Below are 15191 nucleotides of genomic sequence, written 5' to 3' on the forward strand. Positions count from 1 at the left end.
AAACAAAATCAAATTTTACCAAGAACGAATCTGTTGACTTTATTTATAACAAACTTTGACTCGACAATTCTTGCTCGTTAGAACGAATTAGAAATCGAGATTTTGAAGATAGTTTGAATGGAAGATTCCTAAGGTAACTACATTATTAGTTTTTGAAAAACAGATTAGAAATTGAAAAAAAAAAATGAGTAGCGTACAGGTAAAAGAAGAGAACAGAAAAAAAAAAAAACGTTGTGCTCTCCCATCTCCATCTGGTTTCTGTTTCGACATCTAGTGATAACAAATAAAAGGATCTATTAGCTGTACACAATATTTGGTGGAGTTGGTGGCCAATACATCACGGGTGCAAGATCAGAAGAAACCAAACAGATTAAAACAAAAAAGAAAAATACGACTGTTATATATCTATTTCTATATATTTATTATTTTAGTTTTTTTTTTAATAATTAAATATTTTATTAATAATAATAACAAATAATAATAATAATATATCAATGATCATGATTCTTTTTAATAATAATACAAGTAATATCAAGTTATATATTAACAATACAAATAATAATATTGATAACAATAATGAGAGTAGTACTAACTATATTAAAATAATCAATCAATAATGTCAAACTTCCTATTTATATATATATATATATATATATATATATATATATATATATATATATATATATATATATATATATATATTAATATTAACATGAAATAATAATGAGAGTAATAATAATAATATTGATATAATACTATATTCAAACTTGTGATTATATATTATTAGTTGTGAAAAAAAATTAATATTCATAACATATATTTTATCATGACTTTTATAGGATAGTTATTATTTATAAATTTCATATATTATGATATACATAATAATAATAATGATACATGTACATTATATTATATTATATTATATATATATATATATATATATATATATATATATATATATATATATATATATATATATATATATATATATATATATATATATATATATTCATTTTTAATTACATCTAATTATTTTGTATCTTATTTTATGTATTATATATTATCATTTCAAGTTAATATACATATACTTACATTTATATATACATATTTATTTTAACAACATAAATTTTAATTAATTAAAGTATACTTTATTAATTCAAAATATTATATATATACATATATTTATTTTCTTTATATCTACATATGTATTTACATATTTATTTACAAATGATTGTTCGTGAATCGTCGGAAATAGTCAAAGTCAGATGCATTCATGGAAATAGTTCAAACATTATGAGACTCAGTTTAATAGACTTTGCTTATCGTGTCGAAACCATATAAGATTAAGTTTAAATTTGGTCAGAAATTCCCGGGTCATCACAATGGAGGGCTAGCCCAAGGTTGGTAAGTCCATTGTTGATAATTAGAAGGATAAAAGTTCCACATCTACCGATTGAAACCCGAGAACCTATTTGGTTGCTGTTGACGGCCACGGCCACCACAACCATCTCTGCCACCACGATTACCAGTGTTCCGACCACCGCCTCAACGGTAATTAGAAGATCCTGTATTATGAGACGAGTAATTAACCTATGAAGGAGGGTTTTGGTTTGAAGCAGTCGCCATTGTTGCAGAATTCGAAGTGGTGACGATAAGTGCTGAATCCCGATGAGTGGCGGCTTGTTGCTGCTTGTGTGTTTCTTCGAGTATTACCATTGAACGAGCCTCATAAAACTCAGGTAACTTTTTCGAATGTGCAATTTCAGATGAAACTGTATCATAACCTTAGGTAATCCTGTGATAAGTTATAGGACCAATCGAATTCTATTTATAGGTTCATCAACGTTAGCCAATTGATTCGCAATAAGCTTAAGATGTTGGCAATATACAGAAACATTCGAGAAATTTTCCATTCGTATGTTGGAAAATTGCGAATTAAGATAAAGTGCTCGGGAGTGTTCGTTGTCTTGGAAGATGTTGCGAAGACGTTCCCAAGCTTGTTTAGAAGTAGAGTCCGGGGCAAGAATGGCTTCAAGAAGGTCATGAGAGACTGTGCTTTAAATCCATTGTAAGACAATGGAATCAAGTCGAGACCAAGCTGCAGTTTTGGCTTTTGATGTAGTTGTTTTGATTGGGGTGATGAGGTCTGAAGTCGACGATTCTTCAGCAGCAGTGGGTGGTGGAATTATGTGGTCAATGACTTCATAAGCACGACAGTGAATCTTGAAGAGTTCCGCCCAAGAGGAGTACTTGCTCTTTTCGTAAGAATAATGGGTATGAAAATTTTGACATTGGTGATGGTTTGAGCAGGATGAAAAGTGGATTTGTCGGCCATTGGGAGGTTTCTTAATCGACAAAAAGTGAGGAGAAGAAGAAGACAACGATTGCTTTTAGAGAAGAGATCAGTTTGACCTGATACCATGAAAGTGTTTGAGATTGAATGTCTTCTCTCATTCCATTCATCTCTATGTATAATACAAATATATGAGTCCTTATCTTGGTGGACAAGTAAAGTTACACAAGGAAATTGAATCCTACTATAATTCTTGCTAATATAATCCTAGCTAATGTTAATTCAAGTCCGGATAAACTCCTAATCTAAATATAATAGCCGAGTATATCTAATACGATTAATATCTATGCAAACAAATAGTTTATAATAAACAACACGAATCGATGTATATACAATCAGAAATCAAATCTTTTTTATTATCGTTTTCTTTCCCCTAGCTCCTCACTTTTTGTGCATACACCGTTTTCTTGCATGTACGTCTGCCACATGAATTTAATACTAACTTTTACACGGGTAATCAAAGAAATGGATTTTAATATTATTAAATCATACAATGTCTCTATTATGTTAACGTTTACCTTTTTTTATATATCACCTTTTGATTTTTATTATTAGATATTCTCGTCTTTAAACTAATACTCCCTCCGTCTTATTCCGATAGTTCACAGACAAAAAACACGCAGTTTTAAGAAATTCCACTAACTTCATTTCTCCACCAATGAAATATCTTCTCTCCAGATCCTCCAATGAAATATCTTCTTTTTTTTCTATTTATGGAAGTGGACTATCAGAATGAGACAACCCAAAATGGAATACTACTCTATTGGAATGAGACGGAGGTAGTAGGATATAGGATAGGATATTAGAATTATTAGTTAACATTGCTACCATTATTAGGTTAATAATGCGAAGTTACTATACCCACGAAACAAGCCCAAAACATTGCTACCATGTTTTGCCTACACCCTAGTTTTCCCCATTTTGTACAATTACTAGTCGTCATCATTTCCACGTCACCACCTCATTCCATTTCCAATAAATAGAATAAGTCATTAAATAAAATGTTTGTCTGACTCAATAAACCGACTCGAATTAGAATCAAACATTTTAAAAAGTCAACTGTTCAGTCATCAGCTCTGATAAGATGCTCATATTTGTCAACGGCTAAAGATGGCAACGCCAACATCGATTTCACTGAACGGCTCAGATCTTGTACTGGAAGTAGTATGCAGTACCTATCTGTACAAACTGGTGACACCTGAACAGGCCTCCCTAATCCAAAGTCAACATTTTCTAATCCTACTTTTGACCATTGAGATAAAATCAGTACACCCACTGAATCAGGTACTTGACTCGCCCGATTCAAACTCACCAACTCAACAACTTCTCTAACAAAACCGTCATCAACTCGGCACTTCGCTTCTCGTATTAACTCGGTCGCGTATCCTAACCCATTTTCCGTTAATTCTTTTGCGGTTGTTTGCGCACAACCGAGTACAATTGCATTACCGTAGTACCCAGTGGGTAAACTCGGTTTGACTCGGTTGCGTATGTTGATACTAAACAACAATTTTACTATTTGTTGCGGTGGAAAGTTTATAGCTCGGGCCCATGTTCTCCATATATGGGCCGATAACACCTCGAATGACGTGATTGACGTTTTACTGAGTTGACTCGTGCAAGCCGCGAGACTCTTCAACTCGTTTAGTCTCCGTTCGTGAAATGTGGTCGACGTAGGAATGAGTTTTTCCGAGTTGAAGCAAGTCATGAACTTACAATGGTCCGTGACTCGGTTGAATTCCGGGTGTTGACCCATTTGTAACCTATACGGTTTCGGGTCAAGAAAATGTCGTTCCCAAATGGGTTTCGGTTTAAAGTCGCGCCCGGTTGCTAAATCAGCAAAGTGTTTTAGAAACTCTACACTGCCAATTCCGTCGCAAACACAATGACTAAACCCGATACCAAGCCCAACCGACCCGTCCGAAAGCCACGTCAGCTGTACAACCAAAGGTGGGGCCCCATTAAGCACGTCTGTGACCTCTAAAGCCAAAAGTTTCCGCCACTCGGTTACAAACCGTGGGGCCCGTTCAAAATCCGAAACATTAAACTCCCCAATTGACTCGATGAAAACCGCGCCTTGACCTTGACAAACTACTTCAAGGGACGAGCCGTCTGGTCGAGTTCTAACTCGACCAGATAAAGGATAATAAGGTACCAATGCTCGTGCAATGGCGTCCTTAACACGAGCAATGGTACCGGTTCTTTCTACCGCCCTGTTAGGACGGTAGATTAATAAGTATTCGATTGTAAAACGTAAAAAGAGTTGTGAATCGATAGAAGATAGTTTAAGAACATGTGAAGGAGTTGGTTGTGAAGGGGTGATGAGGACTGCTTCTTTTACTTGTACATCACCCATGTTTGTCATTGTTTGTTTATGAAACTAAAAATGTTGAATCAATGCTTTATAGTGCATTTATGTAGATATGTAGAGGGTAGTTGAAATAGGGAGTATAATTTAGGGTGGAGGTAGCTTTAATAAAAAAATGGATTACCTGTTAAAGATTTGGAAAAGATTCTGGAGAGCTTTTAAGGAAACAAAAGGGTGTTTAATACAGACTAAAAATAAGGTAATTTTTTTTTTTTGAAAAATACGGAGTATAGTACTCGGTAGTAAAAATATACTGAGTTGTATTTTTCCTTCCTTTTTTTTTTTTTTTTTTTTTTTTCATTTAACTTTTTTCATTCAAGTTTGTGATTTTATAAATCTTTACAATGATGAATACTTAACAGTTATAATACTTGTTAACGTAATTGTGACGTTGAGGTTAATTTAGAGTTTTTGAAAGGAAAAGTAGATTTTTTAACTGTGACCATGCTAGTATTAAATTTTAAAACTAAATGGTGGTGAGTGTCGAATTTAATAGATCACCCAGTTTTTATTATTTTAATTATTGTTATGAATAATATATCAAACTAAATAAAATTATAATACATAGCATTAGTTAAAAGAATACATAAAAATATAAAAGGACATAAATTAAAATTCCTAAGTATAAAAAATTAAATAAAACATAAGGTTTTATTATCTCTTGATTTCAATACTTGAGGACTAGCATTCTATCGAGGTTGCTTAAAATGTAGGGTGGATCAACTTTAGAGACGAGCGTACTTTCGATCGTATAGTTTTTCCTTTTCAAACCGTGGTCTTCAATGAAAAGTTTTTCTCCATTATTTCGTGATCTTCAAAGAGATGTACAATTTTATTCTCACTTGGTATTCTTTATTATTAAATGTATAATGCATTTGAATCTGACTTGATATTTGTTTATGTTTAAAACGCTTCCGCTATAACTTAATTTATTGTTATATGTTTGTAACATGTTAATACTTGAGTAGAAAATTATTTTTATGAAAAGTTCAAATCACCAACAGAATTCAAGTATACAAAAAATTCAAAAACAGCCAGGACTAACAATGGGTGGGATAACAGAGCCACCACATTAGAATCATCTTTGATAACAAAGCCACCCACATTAGTATCATCTTTTACAAATGATACGGAGTATATATTTTTCATTTTCCTGGCATAGCAACGATAAAGGGATAAATTTACAAATGGTCAATTGGTGGGTTGCAAATGTAGAGAACACATCTATCGTAGATTAGCATTCTCATTCTGTCATCTTGTGAAAGTTGAAAAACATACGGAGCATCTTTTTACGTAAAGATTGTGTTTTGAAAACATAAATACAAGATTAAAATTGGTTAAAATAAGTTTTGATCAAATTAGATCAAATTAGCTAAGTACTGACTAATTTGTCTGATCAAGCATAGATTAGATCCGAGGGGTTTGGTCCACACTAATCAATAACGACGTGGGATTTAAGGGTCGTTCGAGTTTAACTCTCCGGTCTGAATTACTGTGAATAACCCTCATATGAGATGAGGATCTCAAAAGGGGTGGTTAAACATAGACCCACCATCGTCGGGCTAGTGATTGTTATTGCCTTAACGAAAGTCGTAGGTATATTCCAGCATAGTTCCGCCACCAGTGATGGGTGTGCACCCTTATACAAGCACGAAATAAATCCTGATATTTGTTGACTTTCTGGCAACCCAGGGATTTTCTGATATTCTAGTATGTACCTGGTTACAAACACATCCAACTTTTCCCCACGGTATTGTGGTATTTTGTGATCATATAGATGTGCCAGTGTATGGCTACGCAAGTTTTGATATTGCATGAGGAATTTCTCCCTTAGATCTGGAAAGCTTTTTATGTCGTTTGGTGGCAGTTTGGAGAATCATTCTCTTACTGCCGACTGCAACACAGTTGGGAATATATGACATGCCACTTCGTCGGTCCAATGATGCGTTTTGATGGCACCTTCAAAAAGTTGTAAGAAATCATCCCGATCTGTAGTACCCCCCGTACACGCCCAACGTTACTTGTATGACGATTTTTTTCGGGTAGCGAATACGCCTCGATTTTTTATGAAAACTTCTGACTGGTGGCTGACAGTTCCACCGGTTTTTTAGCTTTGTTGTTGGTGATGAGTGCGAAAATATTCTCCAATATCGTTCCCTGAACAGCAGGTTGTGACAATGAGTGTTTGTATTTTTCTGGTGCCGCCTGCACTAATAGCTCAATTAACCACGCATTTGCTTCCTCCGAAGTCACCCCACCCTTCCCACTTCCATCGCTCGCAGTGATCTGAAACATAACATATCATCTTTTGGTTCCTCAACTTGCTGCGTTTTGGGCGGCTGTTTTTCCCCAAACATTGTTCGTAACTTTTGCAACACATGTGTTTCCACATCTTCTGCAATCATGCTAGCTATCATATCGCTATCTTCTTGGTTTGAGTTGATTCTGCTAGTACCCTTAGTTGTTTGACCCGAAAGGTTGAAGTTTAACCTTCTGTCCCTCACCGGGACTCCTCCATACGTCCGACTTCAGTGTTTTCAAGGACATGCATATCTTCGTCAGTATCTTCTGTGTTTATGATGTTTTTCTGGTTTGTCTTATCAGCTGGTGGGGTTTCGCTGTTTTCCATGACTTTGTCTGGGCCAGATGTTCCAGTCTTTGTTGTCGTACCGCTTTTGAGAGCGTTTAGTTGTTCGTATCTTTAGATAGCGCCATATGATCAAAAATAAAACTGATGAGTTTAGATTTGAGTGCAAAAGTTGGGAAAAAAGTGATTGAAAGATTGTTTTATCTCCAATAATTGTGCAAACCCCGTTTGAAATCTGGATTTAGAGGGCGTAAAACAATCAATTGAATTGACCTACCCGATTGTATCATAATTTGAAGTAATCAGACTCCGGTGATGACCGGAATTCGATGTGGTTGTCTGTAGGTAATTGAGCACAGTAACAACACATTTTTTCGTGTATTTAGTTATGTCTGTTATGAACGATCCAATGGTGTATTTATAGGCGCCAATAGTTTGTTAGAGGGAATGATGACGTGGCACATGCCCCTTTCGTGATTGTAACAAACTATCGTAACAAACTTCCCCGAAGATTTGAGCTGATGTCGCATTGATGCCCAGATATTTCTAGTATCTATTTGCATGATACAGAGTATCCTATACACTTGGCAGAATGGAAGGGCTTACGTGTAACCAGGGCCTTTGGAATCGTCAAGTGTTTCTTCACGGAAGTTTCCATCCGGCGTACTCTATCCGACTATATGTCTTACTTGTTCTATCAGGTTTTATGCTTAGTCGCTATATACGCCAGCCTGCCACATGTTAGTTTGGCTGGCGTCAGGGTGACAAGTACTTCATCCTTTCGTCCGGTAACCTGCTTTATTTTAGCTGTTTGTTTGCTCCCGACCAATATCGTCGTGAACTTTTCGGATTCCTTTGATAAACGTGGTTAAGTTTATGCAGATAAAAACATATTTGATACGGGTTAGATATGCGTATCATCAGTGGGTATGCACTTGCACCGCCATTAGAGGCGGAAAAGTGACTTGTGGGTAATAGGTCAAAACTGATTCAGGTTGAAACATATGACTTATTCGTGGGTCGGGTGGGTAAAAAATGACTATGGAAATTGCATTATTTCATTGCATAATGAGCTGCCCACATGGTCCAGTTGCGTATGTATATAATATTTGTGATAACCCGGAAATTTTCAATCAAATTTAAACTTTATCTTTATATTATTCCGACACGATAAGCAAAGTTTGTTAAGTTAAATCTCAAGAATTTTAAATTATGTTCATACATTCATTATAACCTCGACCAAATTCAGACGATTCACGAACCGTTATATATAAATAAATATGTATATATATGTATATATATATATATTATAACTTGAGAATATTAATAAAGTATTAAACGTATAATACTTTACATGATCGTATTTGTTTCAATATGTTTATCGATGGAATTAGAAGATAATATCAAATTGTTGATTTATCAGATACATTATGATATGATTACGGGTCTATGTTATGAGGTCCACTGTGATTTAAGAAATCTATTCTTTTTGACAACATTCGGAAAATGGTAAAGTGATTTATAAGTAAGAACGTGAAGTGTAAATAACTTAGATGTTGGATATCGACAAGTTAAGTAACTCGACATTTTTCATTAAGATGATTTCATACGTTTATTTAACCTTTGAACTTTATCCCATGCTTCACCAACAAACTGTAATTTAAAAACTTGAAACCTATTATGAATATATATGAATATACTTTTTTAAAACATTTTATGATATAACGATTTCCATTATTTTAACCTTTAAACAAAATGATTCTTAAAAATATATTTGGTTTTGGAAAACAAAATTATTATATTTATTTGATTTAGTTTCAAACGTACAAAAACGTTTTCAGTTTAAAAAGAACTTTATTATTAAAACGTATATAACTTTTATAAATATCTAGAACCACTTTTGACAACTCATTACTTAACCAGTATGATAAAGATAACGATATTTATATTTTATTTTATTAAATATATATAACGATTTAAATTAATATTATATATATTTATACGCGTATTATACGTATATAGTTTTATACTTTTACTATACTTAAACTTTACCTTTACTTTACTTTAACTTTAATAATTCACTTTAATAATTCATACTTTAATAATTCACTTTAATAATTCATACTTTAATAATTCACTTTAATAATTCATACTTTAATAATTCACTTTAATAATTCATACTTTAATAATTCACGTTAATAATTCATACTTTAATAATTCAAAAATCTATTATAAATAGAATTCAATAGGTTTCATTATTTCATAGAAACTTGAAAATATTTTTCTCTAAACTCTCTCAATCGATTTACATATATATATTTACTCCGTATTATTTCAAGATATTATTAGTATACATAAAATATTACGTCAGAGTGCTGTCCGAGTGATTTCAAAATTGTTTTTCGAGTGGGATTGGATTAAGGAAATTATGGGTTATAGCTATGGAGGTGATTGGTATGGTTCATGGGTATGCTCGTGAGGTCAATATAGTGTTTATCATCTCCGTTGCGTCTACGTACCTTTCCTGCAATATCGAATCTCAATATTGATACGTGAGTACTCATAATTTAACTTTTACATACTAATAGTGTATCCCTGACTAGTGCTCGAGTATATAGGATTATGCATGTTTGTACTTTTGATATTACCTTTAGTTAGGTTATGTTGAATCCTGAATTAGTTATATATGCGACTGAGATAAGGTATAAGATATGCATGTCGTTGGAAAGCTAGCGAAAAATTAAGAACTTTTCATTTAGATATCGAATGATTTCGATGAACGGATTTGAAGTTATAGTCCATCGAATTTTTGTATTATTATTAAAAATGATTATTATTAACGTCGTTATTATCGTCGTTCTAGTTTTATCTTATTATTATTATTATTATTATTATTATTATTATTATTATTATTATTATTATTATTATTATTATTATTATTATTATTATTATTATTATTATTATTATCTTTATCAATAAAAGGATTTATCATTAAAAATTGTTATCTTTATTATTATTACTATCGTTATTATCGTTAAAGTTATAATTAGTATTATTATTATTATCCAATTATTATTATTATTATTATTATTATTATTATTATTATTATTATTATTATTATTATTATTATTATTATTATTATTATTATTGGTATTATTATTATTATTATTATCATTATTAATATATATATCATTATTTAAAAATGGTTATTGTTATTGTTATTATTATTATTACTATATTATCATTAAGATAATTATTAGTATTATCGTTAATAATGTTATAGTAACTATCATTATTAATATTAGTGTAATTAAAACAAATATTTGTAACACCTAATTATTTTGATTACTATTATTATCATTATTACGAACACGATATAAAAGACGATTAAAAGCTATTAAACGAAATGATTAGGAAATAATGATAATGGGTAAGAGTATCATGATGAAATTAAAATATTATAAGATATTGATTTAGATAAAATTATCGTTCTTATTATTTTTATCATTACTATTATTATTAAAATTATCGTTAGTATTAAAACTATCATTTTAACAAAAATTATCATTTTAATAGAAATGTGATTGTTACTATAAAATATCATTATTATTATTATTATTTTAAATAGAATTATTATTTTAAAGATAATATTAAAAATTATCGTAAATATTAAAGTTATCATAATTAGAATTATCGTTTTATCATAATGTCATCTTAGTAATTATAAATATTGATATTTTTATAATAATAATAATTATTACAAAATAATACAACTTTTACTTACTATCATTATAGATATTATTTTATCAAATAAATATTTGATACAAACATATTTTACTACGTGTAATAACTTACTTTAATAATACGTATCATATTATCTTTATAATATTAAATGAACACTATAAATTTAATTACTTAATATATATAAAAGTATATTTTATTATATAAATATAATATAAAATTTTATTTATTAATAAATAAATTATATTATTTACTCTAATAAATCTTTTAAAAATATTTAAAAATATAAAACGACGATATTTAAACTATATATTAATCATGTATAAATTTTTGGAAATTATTTTGAGTCAAATTTACTTTTGTTGACTTTTGCATATTAGTCTCGAGCATTAGGATTGTGGTACACTATGACTTGACCTAATTTGTTAGACAAATATTGAACAACACATAAATATATATAATTAATTTAGGTTCGTGAATCCGAGGCCAACCTTGCACTTGTTCAATGACGTTATATGTATTTTTACTACGAAATACAGTATGGTGAGTTTCATTAATCCCTTTTTAAATGCTTTTGCAATATATATTTTTGGGACTGAGAATACATGCGCTGTTTTTATAACTGTTTTACGAAATAGACACAAGTAATTAAAACTACATTATATGGTTGAATGATCGAAATCGAATATGCCCCTTTTTATTAAGTCTGGTAATCTAAGAATTAGGGAACAGACACCCTAATTGACGCGAACTCTAAAGATATATCTATTGGGCCTAACAAACCCCATCCAAAGTACCGGATGCTTTAGTACTTCGAAATTATATCATGTCCGAAGGAGGATCCCGGAATGATAGGGGATATTCTTATATGTATCTAGTTAATGTCGGTTACCAGGTGTTCACCATATAAATGATTATTTTTGTCTCTATGCATGGGACGTATATTTATGAGAACTGGAAATGAAATTCTTGTGGTCTATTAAAATGATGGAAATAAATGATTATGATAAACTAATGAACTCACCAACCTTTTGGTTGACACTTTAAAGCATGTTTATTCTCAGGTGTTAAAGAAATCTTCCGCTGTGCATTTGCTCATTTTAAAGATATTACTTGGAGTCTTTCATAGCATATTTCGAAGAACGTTGCATTCGAGTCATTGAGTTCATCAAAGATTATTATTAAATCAATTTATAGTTGGATAGTGGATATTATGAAATGGTATGCATGCCTGTCAATTTTTGATGTAAAGAAAGATTGTCTTTTAAAAACGAATGCAATGTTTGTAAAATGTATCATATAGAGGTCAAATACCTCGCAATGTAATCAACTATTGTGAATCGTTTATAATGTATATGAACGGGTCCTTTCAGTTGGTGTCAGAGCAGTGGTCTTAGTGAACCAGGTCTGCATTAGTGTGTCTAGCTGATAAGTCGTTAGGATGCGTTAGTGAGTCTGAACTTCGACCGTGTCTGCATGTCAAAAGTTTTGCTTATCATTTCTAGTCGGAAATCATCTGCTTATCATCCATAGGAAATTACCTGCTTATCATTATTAGTCTAGACACGTCTTGCTACATTAATTGCATGAGTAGTATATAGACAAACTTCATATCTTAGCGTATCTGCTAAATCATATCTTATCGTATCTGTTACTTTAAACTTTACCTGACATACCCCGCAAATTCCTCCGTAATCTATGAAATCTTTTGATCTCTATCTATAGATATCCTATGTAAATAGAATACCACCCGATAGCCGAAAAATCATTTTTATATCGAAAATCCTTTATCCAATCGTACGAAATGAAATTTGTCATCAGTTCAAGTCACTCGGATTCTGAAATGGAATCTCACTCAAGCTCCGAAAGCAGTGTGACCGGAATGGATCAACCAATCAGTCATCACCTATTCTGGATGAATTGGGGATGGGTTCGTAGCCTCCTCAATCATTGGAAACAAGAAGAAGGCGATCCTTTCCATCCACCACATTGCCCTCTTGGCGAAGAACCTGAAGCACTTACCGGCGAACCTGTTTGAGACACCATTTTCTCTCTCATTTCCAGGGTATCTCGTCACGATTATATACTACATCAAATTCTAGATTTTATTTATCCGCTCGTTCCGACCGACAATCATCCTGGAATAATAGAAGAAGTCAACGAACTTCGCGCTCGGGTAGTGGCTTTGGAGAATATGGTGCAGAGATTACAAACACCAGCAGCAGCACCAGCAGCATAACCAGTACCACCATCATCAACGCCAACAGTACCATTACCACCTCCAACCACAACCGCGTTGTAAACCTCAATTTCACAATCTGTCCCACGAGCATCAACGTCATACGCACCATAGATACCAAGGAGTACCAACAACAATAACTGACGAAGTATTAATTCATAACTTCATTGGAGAAACATTCAGCGTCGATTATATAATCTCTAAAGTCTTAGAGATTATCTAATCTAGCCCTAACCATAAATCAGTTAAGCGAACCAAAATGATAGAAGGAAGAGTAGAAACCCTGACAAAAATGGTGTGTGATTAACAAGTTAAACTTGTTTTACCAACAGCATCAACAGTACCGTCAACGTCACCAGCATCGTCAGTACAGTCAACATCAGAATCAACAACACCTATAGCATCACAAACTCCGTCAGTTCAAGAATCACTGTGGACATCATTACGAATCAATAACGTGTATATTGTATCAACAAGTTATGAAGAATTAAGTCATTCCCTCTGAAGAAATTATATATATATTTTATATATATATATATATTTTGAAATAAAAAAATAAATCTTTCCGTGCTAAGCTATTGTGTGTGAATCTTAACTACTCAGTTAATTCATATTACAAATATGCAATAATGTACGTCCCTCACCCGCGACTTAACCATCGTTAACTACAATCTCTGTCTCAATTCAACAAATTCCAATTCCTAATAGATCAAGTATATATTTGATTTTACACTTCATCATTGATGTAACCGAAACTTTTCAGATAACATCATTCGTACTTTGCGAAGTTCACAAGAATTTAACGAAAACCAACATCACATCTCAACAAATAACGAAGTATTGATTCATAATTTCAATATTATTGAAAAAATACTTATGTAACCTCTAAACCTTCAAGGAATTATTCAATTCTAGTTCCAACCGTAAATCGAATGAGTTTAATTTAGTATTAACTCATTAAAATCTATGTTACATCTGAGGAGAATATATACATATATATTTTCATAAAGACTGTAATAAAATTCTTATGTACAAAATATTAATTGTGAAAAATGTTTAACGGGTAGGTAATACTCGAGAGATATATATAAATTCACAATTAATATGTTACATTCTTCGAATCAGATTAAGCAAATTATCAATTATACTTCCTACTTTCACAATAATATACATTCTTTCATACAAATCAAAACAACCATACTCATTCAAACCCAATTAAGTATTCTGATTTTAAAATCTCAGAATTCAATTCGAGATATAACCGGTACCATTACTTTTAGATTCCTACATCTTTCAAAGCTATACTTTGACTTCAAAAGTGTGTTAGAACATCAAATGTATACAAACGATTACAATCTATGTTCAAACCCTTCAAAAATCTCTGAAGACACTTCAAATAATGAGCAATCGAGATGATGATCCAACCACATATTACCCACAGTTATGTACTTAAAAAGCTCTCGAAACCAAAGTCATAATTCAACACATATCTGTGTCAGATCTTTTGGCATTTATTAGCAAAAATAACCTTGCAATTCCTTTGCAAAGTAGCAAATTATATCACAGCTCCAGCAAGACAACTTCGATTTTTTCATTCGGAGTAGCCTTATCATAATTTTGATATATGTGATTACCCTTTTGTTACCGGAGAACCTTTCATATTCCACCACATTAGCAATAAACTTACCAACAACTTCACTGATCTTGGGCATTCCGAAGAATCTTTATATTTATCGAAACCTCATCATTTACTCATCTGCCTCTTGTAACGAGAATTGTCATACGAATCATTGGGAGTTAGCAATCAGTATTTTGAAATCTCACAGCATGTTGACGCCAACAGTTATACATAACGTCTATTTCCAAGGCTTACATACTTCGAATGTGAAGTTTCTGAAAAACA

General features: G+C 31.8%; 1 protein-coding gene across 1 annotated transcript; it reads right to left on the minus strand.

Moving 5' to 3' along the window:
- Nucleotides 1–3416: 3416 nt before the first annotated feature.
- On the minus strand, nucleotides 3417–4718 carry LOC139893018 (alcohol acyltransferase 9). Its single transcript, XM_071876153.1, has one exon. The coding sequence runs from the start codon at nucleotides 4716–4718 to the stop codon at nucleotides 3417–3419; it is 1302 nt and encodes a 433-aa protein (XP_071732254.1).
- Between the last annotated feature and the right edge of the window lie 10473 nt (nucleotides 4719–15191).

Source organism: Rutidosis leptorrhynchoides, chromosome 2 (genome assembly GCF_046630445.1).
Source record: "Rutidosis leptorrhynchoides isolate AG116_Rl617_1_P2 chromosome 2, CSIRO_AGI_Rlap_v1, whole genome shotgun sequence".
Classification (NCBI taxonomy): Eukaryota; Viridiplantae; Streptophyta; class Magnoliopsida; order Asterales; family Asteraceae; genus Rutidosis; species Rutidosis leptorrhynchoides.

Coding starts and splice junctions, on each gene's coding strand:
- LOC139893018 (XM_071876153.1), bottom strand. CDS start 4,718: ATGACAAACATGGGTGATGTACAAGTAAAAGAAGCAGTCCTCATCACC.